This window comes from Opisthocomus hoazin, chromosome 4 (assembly GCF_030867145.1).
Source record: "Opisthocomus hoazin isolate bOpiHoa1 chromosome 4, bOpiHoa1.hap1, whole genome shotgun sequence".
NCBI lineage: Eukaryota > Metazoa > Chordata > Aves > Opisthocomiformes > Opisthocomidae > Opisthocomus > Opisthocomus hoazin.
The window spans coordinates 10,704,390-10,723,156 of record NC_134417.1 but is presented as its reverse complement, the minus strand read 5'-3'; the positions used below and the strand labels follow the sequence as shown (position 1 = coordinate 10,723,156).

Genomic DNA, 18,767 nt, shown 5'->3' with positions numbered 1-18,767 from the left:
TGTTCTTCCATCAGGACTTTACATGATTCACAGTCTCCCACAGTGTCTGTAATGAGATGCACCTTGAGGACAAAAAAAAAAAAAAAAAGTAGAGTGGAGGTGAGCTGAAACCTCCTACACACATGTGTTGTGCAAGTGCAAATCTTCATCTCTGAAACAAGATGTCCGTCCATGATGACAGGGCAAAGTCTGCCACTAGTGGGAGGTTTGTAGGATAAGTGTACAAGGGAACACGCCTCAGAAAGTGATCTTTCAACATGGAAAGTTACTTAGAAATCCTGTCAGGTATTTCCTCTCATCTCTTTGGCAATCCGTGGTAAGTCACCATTAGTCACAAAATTATTAACCTATATAAATGAGATTTCTTTGACTATATATCATTTCCTTTTTGTTACTTAACTGGAGATGAAGAAAGTATACAATCAAAGAAAGGCTAAAGCATAAGCTATGAGTGAGCATTGAATTAGACTGTATAGTATCATTACAAAAAATACAAGTAGGATAGCAAAGTCACCAGGTCCAATCATCAAGTAGCAAACTTGGAGGTACAGGGGTTTATTTTGGTGCTGGGATATGCATACCACCCTTATTCATCTGACTGGAATGCCCTCCAAATTCTAAAGGTCAAGCTTAATAGATTCTTTTATTCTCTTCCTCATCTTCTAAAAGCATGATTTTTTTTACTCATTGTTTTGTTACAGTGTTGAACAATGATTGCACTGAATTAAAAAGATGAGTTTTTTTCATTTTTACAAAAAAAAAAATCAGCAAGAGGTGGCACAAGCACTATATCAAGAGACTACTTGCCTCGTGGACCTTGGCAGGCTCATTGGTCATGTGGAGCTCATAGCTGTCATGGGAATGATCTGTGGTTGGCACTGATGACAAAACAGGCCACAGCTTTTAGAGCATTTTGTACTTTATGAATGCAATTGTTTCATGCTTACTTGTAACATGTAGCTCATATCAAGGAAGTATTAAGCAAAATGTTCTTATTAGCCACAGAAAAGACGTGTTTCTCTCAACCACAGTTTGCAGAAGTGAAGAGCTCAAAGCCAACTTGTGAACCACACTGACAATCTCAAAGTGATGGTAAAAGATAGCTTTGCAGACACAACAAAAATTCAACCACTTCTTTCTCACCAAGATCATTTATCTTCCACTTCATCCAGAAATACAGAATCACAGAATCACAGAATCACAGAATAGTAGGGGTTGGAAGGGACCTCTGTGGGTCATCTAGTCCAACCCCCCCGCCGAAGCAGGGTCACCTACAGCAGGCTGCACAGGACCTTGTCCAGGCGGGTCTTGAATATCTCCAGAGAAGGAGACTCCACAACCTCCCTGGGCAGCCTGTTCCAGTGCTCCGTCACCCTCAGAGAGAAGAAGTTCCTCCTCATGTTCAGACGGAACTTCCTGTGCCTCAGTTTGTGCCCATTACCCCTTGTCCTGTCACTGGGCACCACTGAAAAGAGCTTGGCCCCATCCTCCTGACACCCACCCTTCAGATATTTGTAGGCATTTATAAGGTCCCCTCGCAGCCTTCTCTTTTTCAGGCTGAACAAGCCCAGTTCCCTCAACCTCTCCTCGTAGTGGAGATGCTCCAATCCCCTCACCATCCTTGTAGCCCTCCGCTGGACTCTCTCCAGTAGCTCTTCATCCTTCTTGAACTGGGGAGCCCAGAACTGGACACAGTACTCCAGATGAGGCCTCACCAGGGCAGTGTAGAGGGGAAGGAGAACCTCCCTTGTCCTGCTGGCCACACTCTTCTTGATGCACCCCAGGATCCCATTGGCCTTCTTGGCAGCCAGGGCACACTGCTGGCTCATAGTTAACCTGTCATCCACCAGGACACCCAGGTCCCTCTCCGCAGAGCTGCTCTCCAGCAGGTCCACCCCAAGCCTGTACTGGTGCATGAGGTTGTTCCTCCCCAGGTGCAGGACCCTGCACTTGCCCTTGTTGAACCTCATCAGGTTCCTCTCTGCCCAGCTCTCCAGCCTATCCAGGTCACGCTGAATGGCAGCACAGCCTTCTGGTGTATCTACCACACCTCCCAGTTTGGTGTCGTCAGCAAACTTGCTGAGGGTACATTCTAACTCTTCATCCAGGTCGTTGTTGACCAAGCTGCTGTTCTTCCTTTAAACACTGATGTCTTCTATGCCATTAGCAGAGCTGACAGACATGCTGTCTATATGTGGGGCAGAGGGAATCCAGAGCCCAGTACGCCCACCCACAGCCAGCACTTGCAAAAAAGTCAGCTGTGGACATGCAACAACTGCCACATAAAATTTTAAATAAAGGACAGTCCCCAGAGAATCCCACTAACAAAGTAGTAATTCCTGTTCTCTGCTGATGATCTAGAAGGAAAATGTAAGGATAAAAAAAGGAACTACTGAAGGTATAAACTATTCTTCTGTAAGCCTTTCTGCCCTGCTGTGACATTCATTGAATGCAACAGGAAGACTTTCTCCAACTTCCAGTAAACTTTGAATCACACTATTTTTGGATTTCAGCTCTCCATTTTAAAAGTTTCAAGACAGTATTTTGTTATTGGAATGATTGCAACAGAAATAAATTTGTCTGTTAGGGCTAAAATATACCCTGATGCCAAGAGAGAGACCATACATAAGATATCATCTGTCTGCTCAGTCCTGGAAATTTTGTCATCTATTCAACTTGATTGATTTTTGTTGTTGTTCAAAAGTAGTTTTGAACCATAAAAAACAAGGTTGAAAATGTTAAAATTTAATTTTCCAGCATTCTCAGACCTATAAATCAAAGAGGAAGATACTGCAAAGTCCACAAACAGTTTCAGTTTGAAGAACAAATTTTGTTGCAGAACAGTATCAGCAGATACATTCACATGTGGGACTCTTCTCTGGCTTGGCTCTGTGGCTCTTCTGGACCACGCTGCTTTGCAATCCTCAGCTGGGAAAGCAGAGCATGCTTTGTGCCAATCAGAGCGAGAAAGTAAAAGCGGATCTTGCTCAACCCGGTCCTCAGACAAGGTGAAACACTCTTATTTGGAAACCTACCAAAGACTCTGACAGGTTTTCACAAGAGCTATGGAGCAAATCAGAGAGATGCAATGCAGGTCACTGCAATGCAAATAAGGATGGCACACATCCACGTAAAGTCTTGGCAATGGTCCCAAGGGGACACTCAGTGTAAATGGGATGCCACTTCCCCAACCTCTCACAACTATGGAGGAGTTGACCTGTCACCTAACGTTTAATTTAACAATGAAACTGTGACCAAAAGAGGAGAAAATCCAACCAGTGACTTATATTGCAGAAGGCTAAAGATATCAAACTTAACTTTCCCTGCCCAATAACAGGTGATTAAGAGGGTCAAGCATTCCCTTTAACCCAACACTGGCCCAGAGTTAGCAGTGTACAAAAGTGGACATAAAGCATGGCTCTGCAAGCAAAGTTGGTAAGCAGGTTCTGCTGGTCTTCATAAACTCATCACAAAACTTCTACATGCTCCATGCTATGTTGGTAGCACATTATAGCAAGAGCTCCAGGCCTTCTATTGTGCGAACATCCAAGTGTGCCACCACTAGAAAGTTGCCTATAAGAAACTTCCCCCCCCCAATGTCCCAGCGTGATGATTAATGACACAGCTATTTGTTCCAGATCCTGCACTGCTACCAGCAGCCACCACCCTGCACAGTGCAAAAGGCAATGCGCACTCTAGTGACACAAAGAAAAGAAGTGACTGGATAAAGAGGAAAGGCCTTTCTACTAGCCTCATGTAAGTAGCAGTGCAGTGAAAAATATCCTTACATCATTGCTTTTCAGTAAGGAAGCACTCGTAAGTCTGCATTCAAACTAAGAACCTGAAACATTACTTTGGTTGAATGTATTCTCCAACTTGCCCCTTGGAGTAATGCACATAGTACTTTCTAGCTAAATATTCTAAACTAGACTTTGCATGAGCATTTCAGTGACTCAGATGAAAAGCATTTAAGCCCAGCATGTGAATGTCTCCCCACCTTGGGAACCCTGCGTGAGATTTAGCTGAGAGTTGAGTTATGGAAACCCTCACCCACACACCGCGGGGTTCAGGCTAAGGCTGCAAACAGCAGCTCAGTCCCAAAATAGGCATGTAGTACATGAGGAAAAATGAAGACCTGCTCAGCCATAAATCAAAAAGTGAACTTGCCCTGTGAATACTCCTGGGTCTGAGGAATCCAACAAAGAGGCAGTTTAATCTTTGTAACTGCCATTGCAACCTTTCTGTGGATGGGTTGTATTTGACCACCAATGGAGAAAAATCTCCGGTATCATCCACAGTAAATTTTCTTTGCTATCACTTTTCTTGAAGGGAGTATAGTACACATTCTTCAAAAAGTACAAGCCTCCAGTTTGATTTGAAAAGTCTCTTCACCTGAGTTAGGCAGATGTCAAGAAACAGATGAGATTTGGGAATGAAAGTCAGTTCCTAAGCCAGCACCCAACCAGACAGTTTGAGAAACATACCTCACACAGCTGAGGTGAGGCTCTTGGCCTTCATGCCATCCTGTGAAGCACCAGAGAGAATACCAGGATCGAGCCCAAGGGGCAGCAGAGGCAGAAGGTACCAGGGTGACAGAGGTTTACAGTCTTGTTCTCTTACTGCCTTTCCTTCCGCTTCTCTCAGGATGTTCCTGTCTCCTTGATGCATTAGATACCATATTGCATTAACTCTTTAGGATACACTACTACTTCAAAACTCACCTTTTCTGCAGGTCTTACAGAGTCTTCCCTTTCCCACCTGAACAGAATTGGGATGCCAAGTATAAACAGATGCCCCAGCCCACCCTTCAAGCAGAAAAACATTTCTGCTTCCGACCAGAGTACATCCAAACTCAGCGTAAAGAGCACAGTCCTCTTCAAACTAGTGTCTATGCTCTGCTGCAGGCAGCTTATGACATAGGGCTCAAGTTAACCAAAGTTTACCCTGCTTTGGCAGGAGGGTTGGACTAGATGACCCACAGAGGTCCCTTCCAACCCTGAACATTCTGTGATTCTGTGAAAATCTTCTGTAAGCCCATTATAGTTTTACTGTCTTCCATTTGGCATTCAGATGTGAATCAGTGAGAAAGGGTGAAATTTCAGATACAAAAGAGATGGACTAAAGAGTGTGGAAAGAACAGTTAAGAGAGCATCTGAAAGCAGAAAAAACAAACACCAGTAACTGGAAGCTACTTAAATCATTTTTTCTCATTATTACATTACAGGAAAACACATACTTTTGGGGTTTTTTTCAGTGCCGAGAAATTTGAGTTGGATTCTTAGCTCAGTTAAGTCAATGCAAACCCAGAGTAATGCTGTTCATTTCAACAGAAGTTCTCTGTGTTTTAGCAAGAGCCCTTGAGAACTGATTGCAGGTATACACAGCCTCCTCTCAGATGGGCTGTCACCTCCTATAGCTATAGGTTCAATACACATGCAGTGAACTAGAACAAAAATAGCTCTGGAATCAGTGTCTGCCAGCCACCAGTCACTGTCTAAGTGCCACAGGGAATTACCGCATCCCTTTCACGCATTATAGTTTCATATACATCACAAAAGCTCGCACAAGTATACAGCAGTGTCCCAGGCAGGATTAGATGCATTCATGGACAACAGGTCAACAAGTAAATGATAAAAGCAGTAAGGGATGACCTCTCTGTCATCACCAATCCCCTAACTTTGAGCACTGAGGAGTAGGAGGCGAAAAGGCTGCAAAATTTGGCCAAGGCTGAAGGCAAAATAGTGGCCTAGCTGGGCAATTCATCTGACCCAGTAGGGAGTTTTGTATGTTTTCCTTATTCATGCATATGTCCCTATTCTAAAGTTACTGTACCATTTTACTCTATGTTAACAAAGCAGCTGCCTTTCTCTGAAGTTATGGGATAATTCACTGTTATTTATGAATTTATAATTTTCTACTGTACTCGTCACATTCCTAAGTGATTACTATATCCTTCATTCCAGACCTATATGTTGTGGGACTGGGATGGGGGTGGATCTAGATTCTTAGGTACATACGTTTTGTGCAAATCTGTACATTTCCGGTAGCATCCTTCACTGTTGAGTCCTGCGGTATCTTCTGAAGAAGATTGTAGGATCATCTCCATCTTCAGTAGGACTTTCAGAACCTGCCTAAGCAAAAGATCTGAGAAAATTGCTACAAGCAACACTAAAGGGAAGCAGAACAGAGTGTTTTACTTTTTAAACCTACTAAAACAGTATGAAACCCCATGTATTTAGTGGAGAAACCTTTGAATCTTATAGCACTGGTATTTGTTCTCCCTTGTCTCTGTCATTACCCACGCATAGCTATTGCTCCATCTTTAATATAGACCAGTTTGAGGCACAGATGGGTCCCAAGCCACGTACCCTGTCAAACATGCAAAATTCTTTGGAAACAGGAATAGCTCTATTGCTTTTGTGCCAGTCAAGCACCAAACCATAGTTTTGGTCTTGATTTACTGCTGCTTTTGGGCAAGGACAGGCCAGGATTCTCTTGATGTTCCTTTAAGGGTGCTGAAAGCAGGCGCTGAAGGAAAGCCAGCTGGAAATGTTTTCAAAGGAGGTGTCATCAGAGCAAGCTGAAATACCAGAACAACAGGAAAAGCATAAAAACCAAACAGAGTCCAGTACCAATACACACAGGACAGTCAGAAAAAAGACTGGAAATACTAAAAAGGGACCTTTCCCTTAGAAGTAAGAGAGGAAGAGCTCCAGCAGACAAGGTATGTTTTTATATGAACTTTGGAAATCAGAAATCCTGCAGTGGCAAGAGAAAGAGGGGGGAAAGAAGAGAGGGGTCAGTGAGGATCTGGGGGGGCTGGGTCAGGCTGTGTGGGAGAAGAGCTGACAGCTCCAGCACTAACCGAGAATTGATGGGGGAAACAAGAAACAGAGGGTTGTTTTGCTGCGGAGTGACACCAAGGCATCCCACTATCTTCCCAAAAGTTAAGAAAAACCTAGATTTGTAAAAGACAAATTGACCATAAGGGATGGCCGAATGGGAACAGGTTGGATCCCTCCCCCTTAAGCACCAAAGTACAGATTTCGTTGTCTGAGGTTCATGGTTATGAATGCAGGAAAGAGCAATTATACCGGCAGCCGGCAGAGCCCTTCCCCGATGGCGAAGGGCTGCGGGGCGAGGTGAGCGCGCACCCCGCTGTGGAGGGAGCAGCCCCCACCTCCCACTGCCCCTGCAAGCCCTCAGCCCACTGCATTTCCCACCTCAGCACCAGGGGCAGGTTTTTCCTGCACAGTTGCTTAAATCAGCTGGGGAACTTCTTGTCTGACTTACCTGCCAGGCAGCCACAGGTGCCTCAAAGAGGAAATCTACAGAATAGAGGTACATGTCTAGCAGAAAACCCCAGACGCTGCATGCGCTGGAACTGGAGGGATGCAGTGACCAGGGCACACCCGGAGATGTTCTGTATATAGCTCAAAACAGGAATTACTGCACGCGGTGGCAGAGCCCTGCCACAGACGGGCAGCAGCAGAGGTGCAGCCCACAGTGCCCTGTGAGCCCTGGGAATACAGCAGCTTGCCCCGCTCGCTTCCCAAGGTGCCAGACATTTTGAAAGGATCCATGAAACCTGCTGCCTTTGTGTCACGCAGCCTGACAGGGGGAGGGAAAACATGACAAGACCCGAACCAGACTGGAGCGGAAAATCTAGGCTGGAAAGGGAAAAAAAAATAACCTGGCTAAGTCCTAGAGCTACTGTATACAAGTGTTCTTCACTGCTGTGCTAGAGATGCTCTTCTTTCCTCCTCTTCTTGGTGCCTTTCTCATAACCTCTTGGTGTTGTGTGAAGCGTTTACGTGGCATTCGGATGCTGTAAGGCTTTAATGATTATTGTGTGAAAGGAGAGTGAGGGCATGTTATGGTGATGGAGTGCGACCCTGGGCAGGGCCAGAACTGGTCCTGCCAAAGCCACGTTTGCAGGAGAAGCTGTTGCAACACCTGGGGAGGAAGGAGGGGCAGAAAAGCTTCCTTGCTTGAGCACCCTGACCGCGTCTCACTCGCGCCCATGGAGGTTCTCCCTTTGCTGGGACCATCTTGCCCTCTAGCGTTCGCACTGCAGAGCTGGCACAGAGCTCAGCTGCTGCTGGAGCGCCGGTGGCATCAGCCGTCCTGCACAAAACAAAAGAACTCAAAGTCCCTTTGATCTGCACCCGTTTCTCAGTGCACCAGGCCATTAGAAACGTGTGCTATCGTGGTGTGAAGTTAGAAAAGAAGATGCATAATGCCTGCTGCCTTGTACATTATATATCACACCTTGTAAAAGGATTCTGTGCCCATCCAATCTGGAGTGATGCAGTCAACAGGTACATGAATATTTTTGGCTGTTTTGGAAGACATCTTTCGTCAGCCTTTACAAAAAAATGTTGAGGAAAAACGCTGCCTGCAAAATACTTCATTTTTAAGATTAAAACTATTGCCTGAAAAAAAAGTTCTCACGAGGTAAATAGGTAAAGTCAAAAGCAGAGTGACAGAAATCCCAGCAGTTAACAAGCTGTTAACCCTCCAGAGGGCTCCAAAAGAGAAGCTGTATGCTTTTAGATTCCTGACATTGCCTATACCAACATTAATGTGGGGTACAACTTACTGATTCCTTTGCATGCCCCCCATAACATCCATTTTGACTACTCTTTGGACTCTGCCCAGCAGAGTTGCAAAGTTTCATTTATTCCAAAAGTCTCAGCTACAGACAAGAACAAAAATATTTGCTTCATTTCATTTTAGTGTGAACTGCTACCTTCGGTGACCACAAATTTTTTTATAGATTGAAAATAGGATGTCTGTCTCCAAACTGGACTTCCGATGCAATTAATTCCAGCTGAGGACCTAGCTTGACATCCTTGCTTTCTGTATTTATTAGCGACTCTCATTTGGTAGGTTCCAGAGTCACCAGCTCTTCGTAACAGGAAAGCCATGCACATCCAGGAGGTGAGGAAGAAAAAAAACAGCAATTGTGAACTAGTTACATTCAACAAGGTGCTTGGCTGTGATCAGTCAAGGTGTCAAGTGAAATCTCAGTGCTCAGCTGTCTTCAGCAACTGTTGTCTAGAAAGGCTTCTCCTGTGGCTAGCTTGGTCAGTGCAGATTGAATGACAGTGTAATTTGTCTCTCAGGTAAAGATCTTCCAAGTCATTCTTTACACACTATCTACAAAGACAGAGAAACAGCAGATAAATGTAAGGAAAAGCTGTTCCCTTTAAAGTTATGAAGAAAAATGTTTTCCAACTGCCAATCTCTAAAGAGCACTCCTTAGCATTAGAAACTACAAAATAAAAATCAATCACAAGATGTCTTTGTGCTTACGTGGGCAATATCATCCTTCTAACAAACTTCCTCCTTGGCTTTCCTGTACAGGTACCATGGGCTGCTGGAAGCAAGAGAAAGGCAACACCTGGACTTTTCCCACCCTGATCCTCTGCCTCTATGGATTCTTCTGCACGATGAAACCATCAGAACCCTTCCTAACACCCTATCTAACAGGCCCAGATAAAAACCTGACCATAGATGAGGTATGGTTTTACTCTGCCTTTGCTTATATATGGAGCAGCAAAAACAAAGTAAAAATTTAAACGAAGTTTTTTAAACAAATATACAAACCAAAAAAGCACAACTGTAATCAGCTTTAGCAGGTTAAAATTTTCAGCAGATGGCATAAATAAAACATCCATTTAATGGATTTAAGATCCATTTGCCTGCTCAACAGTAACATGCCACTTCAGTGTGGTTATATATTTTATGAATTTCCTCAGAGCAAAAACTTCCCTCTACAAAGCCATTTAAAATAAATTAATTTCCTTTCACCAAGAATAACACCACTGAGATATCCTCTTCTCTTCTAGGTTACCAACCAGATTCTCCCAGTTTGGACATACTCCTACCTTGCACTCCTTTTCCCAGTCTTCCTGGTTACAGACTATGTGCGCTACAAGCTCATCCTCCTCCTCCAGGGCATCAGCTTGATCGTCACGTGGCTCTTGCTCCTCTTCGCGCACGGCGTGGTGGCCATGCAGGTGGTGGAATTCTTCTACGGGATGGTGACAGCCAGCGAGGTCGCCTATTACGCCTACATCTACAGTGTCGTCAGCACCCAGCACTACCAGAGAGTGACGAGCTATTGCAGAAGCATCACTCTTGTTGCAGCCACCGTTGCCGCCGTGCTGGGACAGCTGCTGGTTTCCTTGGCAGACATATCCTACTTTCACCTGAACGCCATCACTTTGGCTTCTGTGTCCCTGGCATTCGTGTGTTCGTTTTTCCTCCCCATGCCCCAGAAGAGTATGTTCTTCCACAGGAAAGATGTCGCAGAAACTCTCCCAGGACCAGATAAAGCTGTGGCTACGCTCGGCTCCAACAGCCCATCGAGCTGCCAAGAGGAGAAGGGCTCCGTGCCTGCTGACAGGGGCCCAGCACCCCAACAGCCGGCTGACAATGCCAAGCCCCAGAATCACGTGCTCAGAGTACTGGTGCAGCTGAGCAAGGACTTGAGGGACTGCTACAGCTCGAGGAAACTTCTGTACTGGTCCCTGTGGTGGGCTCTGGCTACGGCAGGCTTTAACCAGGTTCTGAACTATATCCAAGTGCTGTGGGACTTCAGAGCCCCCTCCCACAGCTCTGCAGTGTACAACGGAGCTGTTGAAGCAGTAGCAACTTTTCTGAGTAAGTTAGTGTCTAAGCATCGATCACAAAGGCAGCTTCTAAAGTTTTCCTTTAGGACATTTTTAAAGTGCCCTTCTATTGCAGATGCTCCAGGAAGACAGTGTATGCATTGTGCATTCAAAAGCTAGTTCTTTGGTATACAAAACAGTCCAACTGAAAGCTATGATGTTTTTCTTTATGATTGGAACACCCAACTTTATCCTACCAGTATGCAAAGAGCGTACAGGTCACACAGACCTTGCATCCAACTGCTAAATCCATTCAGAGGCACCCACGTTTCTTCTGATGAGGTTGCTGGGGTTTTTATCCCCAAGCAAGTATCACACAGTTCCCATAACAATGGTATCGGCTTATGCAGATGAGAGTTTTTCGTAAGTATTTTACACAAATAATATAACTCTTTCATTAAGATCTTGCTCTAGTAAAATACTCTTCTGCAGCAGGAGGAAAAGAAGAATTGTAGTCATTCCAAATAAGGGGATCTGCAGAAAGACCTTACTGAATTCAGTACGCTACTGATGTTAACCATTACGCTTTTGCACCGGAAGCAGATGTCCACACCACATAATCAAAGTAATGGTATCAAAAGGTGCATCAGAGGATGCCTCCCTGACTTCATAGTGTTTCACATACTCATGTTGTGCTGCTGTAGAGAACTTGCATAAGACATTGGGGTGTGATCCACCAGGGAAATTAAGCATGTCTACATCGTACCTGGTCATTCAGGTTACGCTTGCAGTCATTAAGGAGAAACAGATACCTCCGAGATTACAAAGAACTCTCGTCTTGAAGTAGGCAGTTAAATAGAACAACTGAATCACAAATTAGAAGCACTTAACTCCCATAGCGTCTACCCCTTGATGAATTCCTCTTTCTCATGGAATTGCCTAATTCTCAATGTAGAGGTGTAGAAGTTTCAAAATATTATGAGACCCCTGAGATGGATAGTCAGGTGGCTTACCTTCCCAACAGGTGCGTCTTTGTAGCAGGCCCACCAAAAGCAAACAACGCCTATCCTTTCTCATTTCCCTGAATATACTCACTTGATACCTCACAAAACTCCCTTTTTTGACAGCTTAGCCCCTTTATGAGCTGCACAGAGCTACACTGTTAAGCTAGAAGGTAACTGTTTACTAGCTTATCTATGAAGTAAGCTAGTAGAAGCTGGAAGGATTGTTCTTCTTGAGCTGCAAACCATGTTCCTAATTCTCTCCCTAGAGATACATACTGGGTACAGACAGCTAAATAATGAATCCCCCTACATGACAGTTTAGCCTGTGAAGTGGAATGAAACATTAAGAACGGAATGGCAGAGACTTGATTCATGCAGTTGTCTAAAAGTGACCAGTCATCTGCATAACTTCAGAAGTGATTAGAAATGCTTTCAAATGCTTCAGGACTGCTCTGCTTCATTATTCAGCATTGCCTTTCAGCCAAGACTTGGCAATACAGGCTATAGAACAGCTACAACATTCACATGTTTTTTTTTGTCTTTTTCCAGGCTCGGTAACGTCTTTCGTAGTACAATATATGAAAATTAACTGGGACCTTTTTGGAGAACTGGCTTTAGGGGTCTTCTCTGCAATAGACGCTGGTTGTCTATTTCTTATGCACTTCACTACCAGCATCTGGGCATGTTACGCCGGCTATCTCATTTTCAAAGCATGCTATATGCTCCTCATAACAATAGCAACGTAAGTATAAAACCTTACAGTGCTGCCATTATGCACAGAACACCAGCAATATTTAAAGTTGATCTAATGCTAGACATAACTGTTTATCAAAAGACAAGGACACTTAAATGTCTAGTTATGCTGTTTTCGTTCTTCTGAACAACATAAAAGAAAAATTATCAAAGGACATTGAACATATACCTAGGCAGAAGTTAAACAAGACGCAAGGTATCGTTCTTACTAAAGGCAATAGTAACAGCAAAACATATAAGCTATATTCCTCCTTGCTGGCATGGAAGAGGCAAAGTGAACAACAGGGAAGAGCATGCGCAGACAACCATTCTTTAAGATCCCCTTATGTCTAGACCACCTTGCTGATATACTTGTTAGCAAGTTACAAATTGTGTGCATGCAAGAAAAGATCTGCAACAGAATGTTCTCCAACATAACTTCATATGTATAATCCTTAATGATATTATGGTGTACAAAAGGAATAAAAGACAACATTGGACATATAAATTCAGACAAGATCTCTTAGCAGACCTGTTTCTGTTGTCAGAAACAGAGGTATAAATATAATACAAATTAAAAATCTGTAATCTGTGTAATAAATATAAAACATTTTTATTACTCCAAGTATTTTCTTGATAGGAATGTCTCTAGACATACTATACTATTTGATTAGCAAAAATACCCAATGATTTTTTATGTCAAACCCCAAAATTATTCAGATTAATTTCAAAAACCTGCTAAAATTATAATGCATGACAAAATTATGCCTACCTTGAATGAAGCCAAGAAAATCCTCTATTTTCATTATGGTGTGTTGTCAGTACATTGTAGTGGATCACACCTGGACTGCTTCAACATATTCTATCAAAAACAAAAGTAAAAGCTTGCATAAAAAAAGCCCTGATAAAAATCAATTAAAAGAATGCTGCAGGAATAACACACATTTGTTCAGATGATAGAAACTTTGGAGGTAAATATTGCAAGGAAAGATGTTCCAATTATTGTCAAAAAAGGTATTTCAAGGCAAATCTGGAGGCTCTTGGCAGAAATAAATGGTATGCTACCTCCACTGTCAAGCCACAAAGCAAGAAGTGATTCACATCATCATAGAAAAGTTGGTTGGAAGATACTCACGGTGACCTTCCAGTCTAACATCCCAGCCAGAGCTGAACTCTGGAGTCCTCTGTCAAGCTCTGGAGCCCTCAGCACAGGACAGACATGGACCTGTTGGAATGGGGCCAGAGGAGGCCACAAAAATGATCAGAGTGCTGGAGCACCTCTGCTATGCGGACAGGCTGAGAGAGTTGGGGCTGTTCAGCCTGGAGAAGAGAAGGCTCCGGGGTGACCTTAGAGCAGCCTTCCAGTACCTGAAGGGGCCTGCCAGAAAGCTGGAGAGGGACTATTTACAAGTGCATGGAGTGATAGGACAAGGGGTAATGGCTTCAAGCTGAAAGAGGGCAGATTTAGATTAGATACAAGGAAGAAATTCTTTACTATGAGGGTGGTGAGGCACTGACACAGGTTGCCCAGAGAAGCTGTGGTTGCCCTCTCCCTAGAAGTGTTCAAGGCCAGGTTGGATGTGGCTTTGAGCAACCTGGTCTAGTGGAAGGTGTCCCTACCCATGGCAGTGTGGTTGGAACTAAATGATCTTTAAGGTCCTTTCCCACCCAAACCATTCTATGATTCTATCATTGTAATTCCTGCCAGTGCTAGATTAGGTCATGGTTTTGCCTGGCCACATCTTTCAAAGCCTCCATGGAGTCTTTACAACCTGTCTGACACAGTCTGTGAAGGTACAGAAAAAACAAAGGGGATGATTAAAAAGATGTGATTCCTAACTGGATAAAGCAGGTCACCTGAGAACATGGCTTAGAAAAGCAACACCGGCAAGTAAAAAACCCATCAAAACACACTGTAGTTTTCAAGACTTTGTTTAGAGCAAACAGAGAAGCAAACAAATAAACAAAGCACCATTTGCTCCATCCTTGATATATCATCTACATGAATCAGTTCTCTCCATCAGCTAAATGGAGAGGAACAACCTTACACCCAGTGAGAAGTAACTGACCTGCCAGTCTCGCATTAGGTTCCAGATTGCAGTCAATCTGAGCATGGAGCGCTACGCCTTGATGTTTGGATTCAACAACTTCATTGCACTGGTGATTCAGACCATTCTTACAGTAGTGGTTGTGGATTCAAAAGGCCTGGGACTGGACATAGTGACTCAGGTAAGTGCTGTTAACTTACTTCCCATTTACTCCTTAGCCAATTCACCTTCAAAAGTTTACCAAGAAAGAAATTGCTATGCCAAAGGGCAATTTAATTCCCTCTTTCTTCTAAAGAAATCTAGATATCTTGCTCTTCCCTTGTGTCCGCTATCATTCTTCCCTTTTGCCTTTTAGTGCAGCATTTAGGATTACAGATGCTGGTCTTTGACTTCTTAAAGACAGATACATCAGAACATAAATCATCAGGCCCTGCTATCTGACTAGCTTTTGCTGGTTAATAGGACACTGAATAACATCCTCTCCGCCCAAAAATTCAGGCTGGTTTTCTGAGATGCAGAATCAACATGACCACACGTTGTTAAGGGAGTTCAAGACCATAAAACACAGCCCGGATTACTGGAGTTATTCCAGCTCAGGTGACAAGGACACCTGCCTTCTAATTCCAGCTCAGGGGCAAACCTGGTCTGTATCTCAGCATGAATAATAAGAGTTTTCTGCCCATAGTTTGGGCACTTAATTTGCGGTGGGATATCCTATCTCACAACAGCGTCCCTGACGTCAGTCAGCCCAATTCCACTCATGTTGGAGTCAACTGAAATGTACTGACTTCTGCCTTTTCTCAGATGGGATCTCAGCTGGGGCAGCTTCCTACTCCTATGGATTCAAAGACTAAAGCTATTCAGATATTCTGCACAGAGAAGGCAAAGGTTACTTAAGATTAAAAATTGAAGTAAACACTAAAAATTAAAACTTTAAAATCAAGGACAGGAATGTGTAGGACTTCATAAATAGCCTTGCCACTGCTGTTGGAAATATTAATACAAAGGCATGATATATTTACTGAAGCCAATGTGGTGACAGCACTGAAATGTGCAAGTAAGAGCAAAAAAGGACCAACTCAGACTCTTCACCTACACTGTTCATGACTATGGGGGTAATGATGCTACCTCTACATTTTGCCCTAATAGAAAAAAAAAAAATCCTGTTCCTATCCCTTCCCCCCTCTGATGTTTATTAAGAGACATAAGAATTGGAAGCAAGGGGTAGTTCTTCATTCCTCACAGATCTGGTGTTTGCTGGAAAAGCTAAGATTTTTCTTAATTACACAGCAAAACCTTGAACACAGAGAAACTGTGCCAGAACACAAATAAAAATAATAGAGTGTCTGTCATCTCCAGAAGCAGCAGTGTTTCCTTGAAGTGTTTTTCATTAATTCATTAATTCTTCTGCCTTTTTCTCTCCCCCTCCCAGTTTTTAATTTATGGCAGCTACTTTGCAGTCATAGCTGGGATTTTCTTGATCAGAAGCATTTGCATGCTTGTCTCAAGCAAATGCAAAAGGAAAATAGCAAGATCTTGCAAAGGGCATCTGAACCATGCTGAACAAGAATCAAAAGAGCAGATTGTAACTGGGTACTCAACGTGGCTGTAGGAGTCTGGCACACGTGGCCAGGCCCTTGCGGTAGAAGAGCTCCTACTGCAGCATGCAGGGATCAGCAGCGCGAGATGAACCTGCAGCACAGCCCTGAAAAGCTACGCTGAATTACAGCACATGCCAGCTAAGAGATCATCAGAATGCCACTGTGCCAAGAAGAAAAAATAAGTTGCTTTAGATTCTTATTTACTTGCCTACAAATAGCTTAACTTAATTCATACACAAGAGCAGAGCAATCAGCTTTGCATCCCACCGTGCACGATAGCAAAGATTGGTGCCTTGCTTGTTCTAGCTCTTGTATATGGTGTTGGCAAGCTGCTTCCACACACATTTGCTCATGCATGTGGGTGAAGGGTCTGTCCCTGCTTTGCACATGCCTTATTCCGAACCAAGGAAGAAGGGACTCCGCTTGCACATCATGATATTCTTCTCTACCTAACTACAGGCAATTCAATGACAGACACTTCCCTTCCGATTTAAAAGCCCACTTGAGAAGCAGGGCTTTTGCACTCCATGGTGCAGAAAAGCGGGGTTTGCACAAGCTATTTGACAAGGTTCACTAAAACACTGCTAAGCCATGATCATTGTTTGGCCCACATCTGAAAGCTGCAACCTAAACACTGTACTGAGTCCATAGCAATCTCAGCCCAGAAGGGAAAAACTGCAGTCAAAACAAAATTAAAGACCCCCATTCCTTTCCTAGCACGCCCAGTGAAATGAAGTTCAGTGTCTTCCTGTCTCAACAGGAAAGGAAAAAAATATCAAAGGGATTGAGTGGTATGGATTAAGACCAGAGAAATACTTTGTAGAGAAATTTGGCTGATTCTGCACAGGAAAATTCCAGGTTAACACGAATATCCCAGAAGACATATAAGAAACAAAAAGCTAGCATCATGTGTGCTTTTGAGTGCCAAACGAGGAGGCCCACTGATCTTAGCCAAGGATTTGGCAGGGTGAGCATCTCAGAATTCATCAAGAAGCTTCAAGTCCTATGGCTAATTTAGTCCAGCAAAAAGGACAGTTAGTCCAGAAGAAGAAAAAAGACCATAAATGAGCTTGCATAGTGAATGCCTATTTGAATATAAATTGTGTCCATATGTTGAAGTTATTTCTGTACTTCTGTTTGCTTTCAGCTTCCAATACCTACCACCTAACTAATAAAAATAGAAAATACTTAGCATTTACAGAATAATATTTTTCCTGTAGAGACACAAGCTATCATTTGTACAGAAATATGTGCTTTTCAAACAACTGTCACACACTGCAACTAGACAAACTGCCCAGAGGCGAGAGCAGGCAGGAGAGAAGCGATTTGTTTCAAGTCACAAGAAGAATTGGCGGGATTTGACCAAATGCACCCAGCTAATTTTCTAGCCTTTTTGTTTACTGTTGTGCATGGTGTGGACATTCTCTGTTGTAAGCTGGCTCTAAGGAGAACGTCTTTATCAATGCATTTGTAGAAATGGGAGACATACTTAGTCTGCACACAAAACAGTAAATATCTTTTATTACTGCAGAACTGAGGGCATGATATTTCTGCCTGAAGAAACTGGGACAAAGTCCTGTAGAGCAAGGACATTTTTTTGTGTGTGTGTTTGTGTTACTTTTCCTCATGAGCAGGAATCTTGTTTTGAGGCATTTAGTTAAAGAACTAGATGCGAGTCCTGGACTGGCAGCTAACTAGAGCTCATGTTTAAATGAAGAAGAAGAACTTGGTATTTCCAGATCCATGGTCTCAAACTGCCTTTGGTACAGAAAGTTAACAAATGTTTCTCTCTATGTAGTGTCTGGCAAAAGGAAAGGAATCAGCAACATGAAACTTCCTGCTATTAAAAAAAAAAATAACAACAGTAGTAAGCTGCAGGAAAGGAGCTAGAAAAACTTGTAGAAATAACCATAAAAGTTCTTTGTTTCTGAACTGGTTGGAGCTCACTGCCTGTGATGTATATGGGAGGGCACTGAGGAGCAAAAAAAACCAAGCAGACACAATGTATTTGGTTTTCAGCTGTTGAGAATACCATCTTCAGGAAACAGATAAGACTTAAAAAAAAAAAAATCCTATTCTCTCACATATCCAAAAGAAAGATTCTGAGGTTGGGGGAGCATTTCAGGGGGTGGGGAACAGGGAAGGAAGAGGGCAGCTCTTAGGAGCGTTAGGAAGGATGTGACATACTGGAGGCGAAAACAACAACAAGAGAAAGGTAAGGGCTTATGTTACCCTGCATTTTCAGCCGCAAATCGGTATTAACTCAGCGATCAGAGATTTCCTCCAAAACAGTAAGAGGCACACACCCACCTGTGTGTACACACACGCTCTTTGGAGAGGAGATAGTTAAGGCTTGGCAGGTTATGGGCAAGGCTGCAACCACAGGCCCTCTAGATCTGCAGAAAAAGCAAACTCCAAACAAATCCACCTCTCCTTGCAGCTTTTAGCATTAAGTACTTATCTTTCTCCCAGCATGTCAAAGGATTCCACGCAAACATGAAAACCCAGAGCTAAGCACATGGTTCCCTGTAGCTACAACCGTATCCAAATACAACACTAGCTGCCTTTGAAACATCCGTGGGTTTGAGCACAAGCGAAGAAACAGTCCAGCAAGCTGGTAAGGCCAGTTCTGGCCAACAAGGCAGCAAATAAAGTATATCTTTGCATTCAGAGCAAGCAGGAATTAACCAAGCCCTGTGTGGGTTACCTGAGAAATGCCAGTCAGCAGCCAGCTTTCAGCAGGCCAGTAGACCTACCCAGCAG

At 43.4% G+C, this 18,767-nt stretch overlaps 1 protein-coding gene across 1 annotated transcript; it reads left to right on the top strand.

Moving 5' to 3' along the window:
* Positions 1 to 6,639: 6,639 nt before the first annotated feature.
* Positions 6,640 to 16,903, top strand: LOC104327264 (thiamine transporter 2-like). The gene is made up of 6 exons (XM_009932156.2): positions 6,640 to 6,724; positions 9,370 to 9,524; positions 9,855 to 10,671; positions 12,173 to 12,365; positions 14,443 to 14,584; positions 15,836 to 16,903. Exons 2-6 carry the CDS (start codon positions 9,375 to 9,377, stop codon positions 16,013 to 16,015), a joined length of 1,482 nt encoding a protein of 493 aa, XP_009930458.2. The 5' UTR covers positions 6,640 to 6,724; positions 9,370 to 9,374; the 3' UTR covers positions 16,016 to 16,903.
* The last annotated feature ends 1,864 nt before the right edge of the window (positions 16,904 to 18,767 follow it).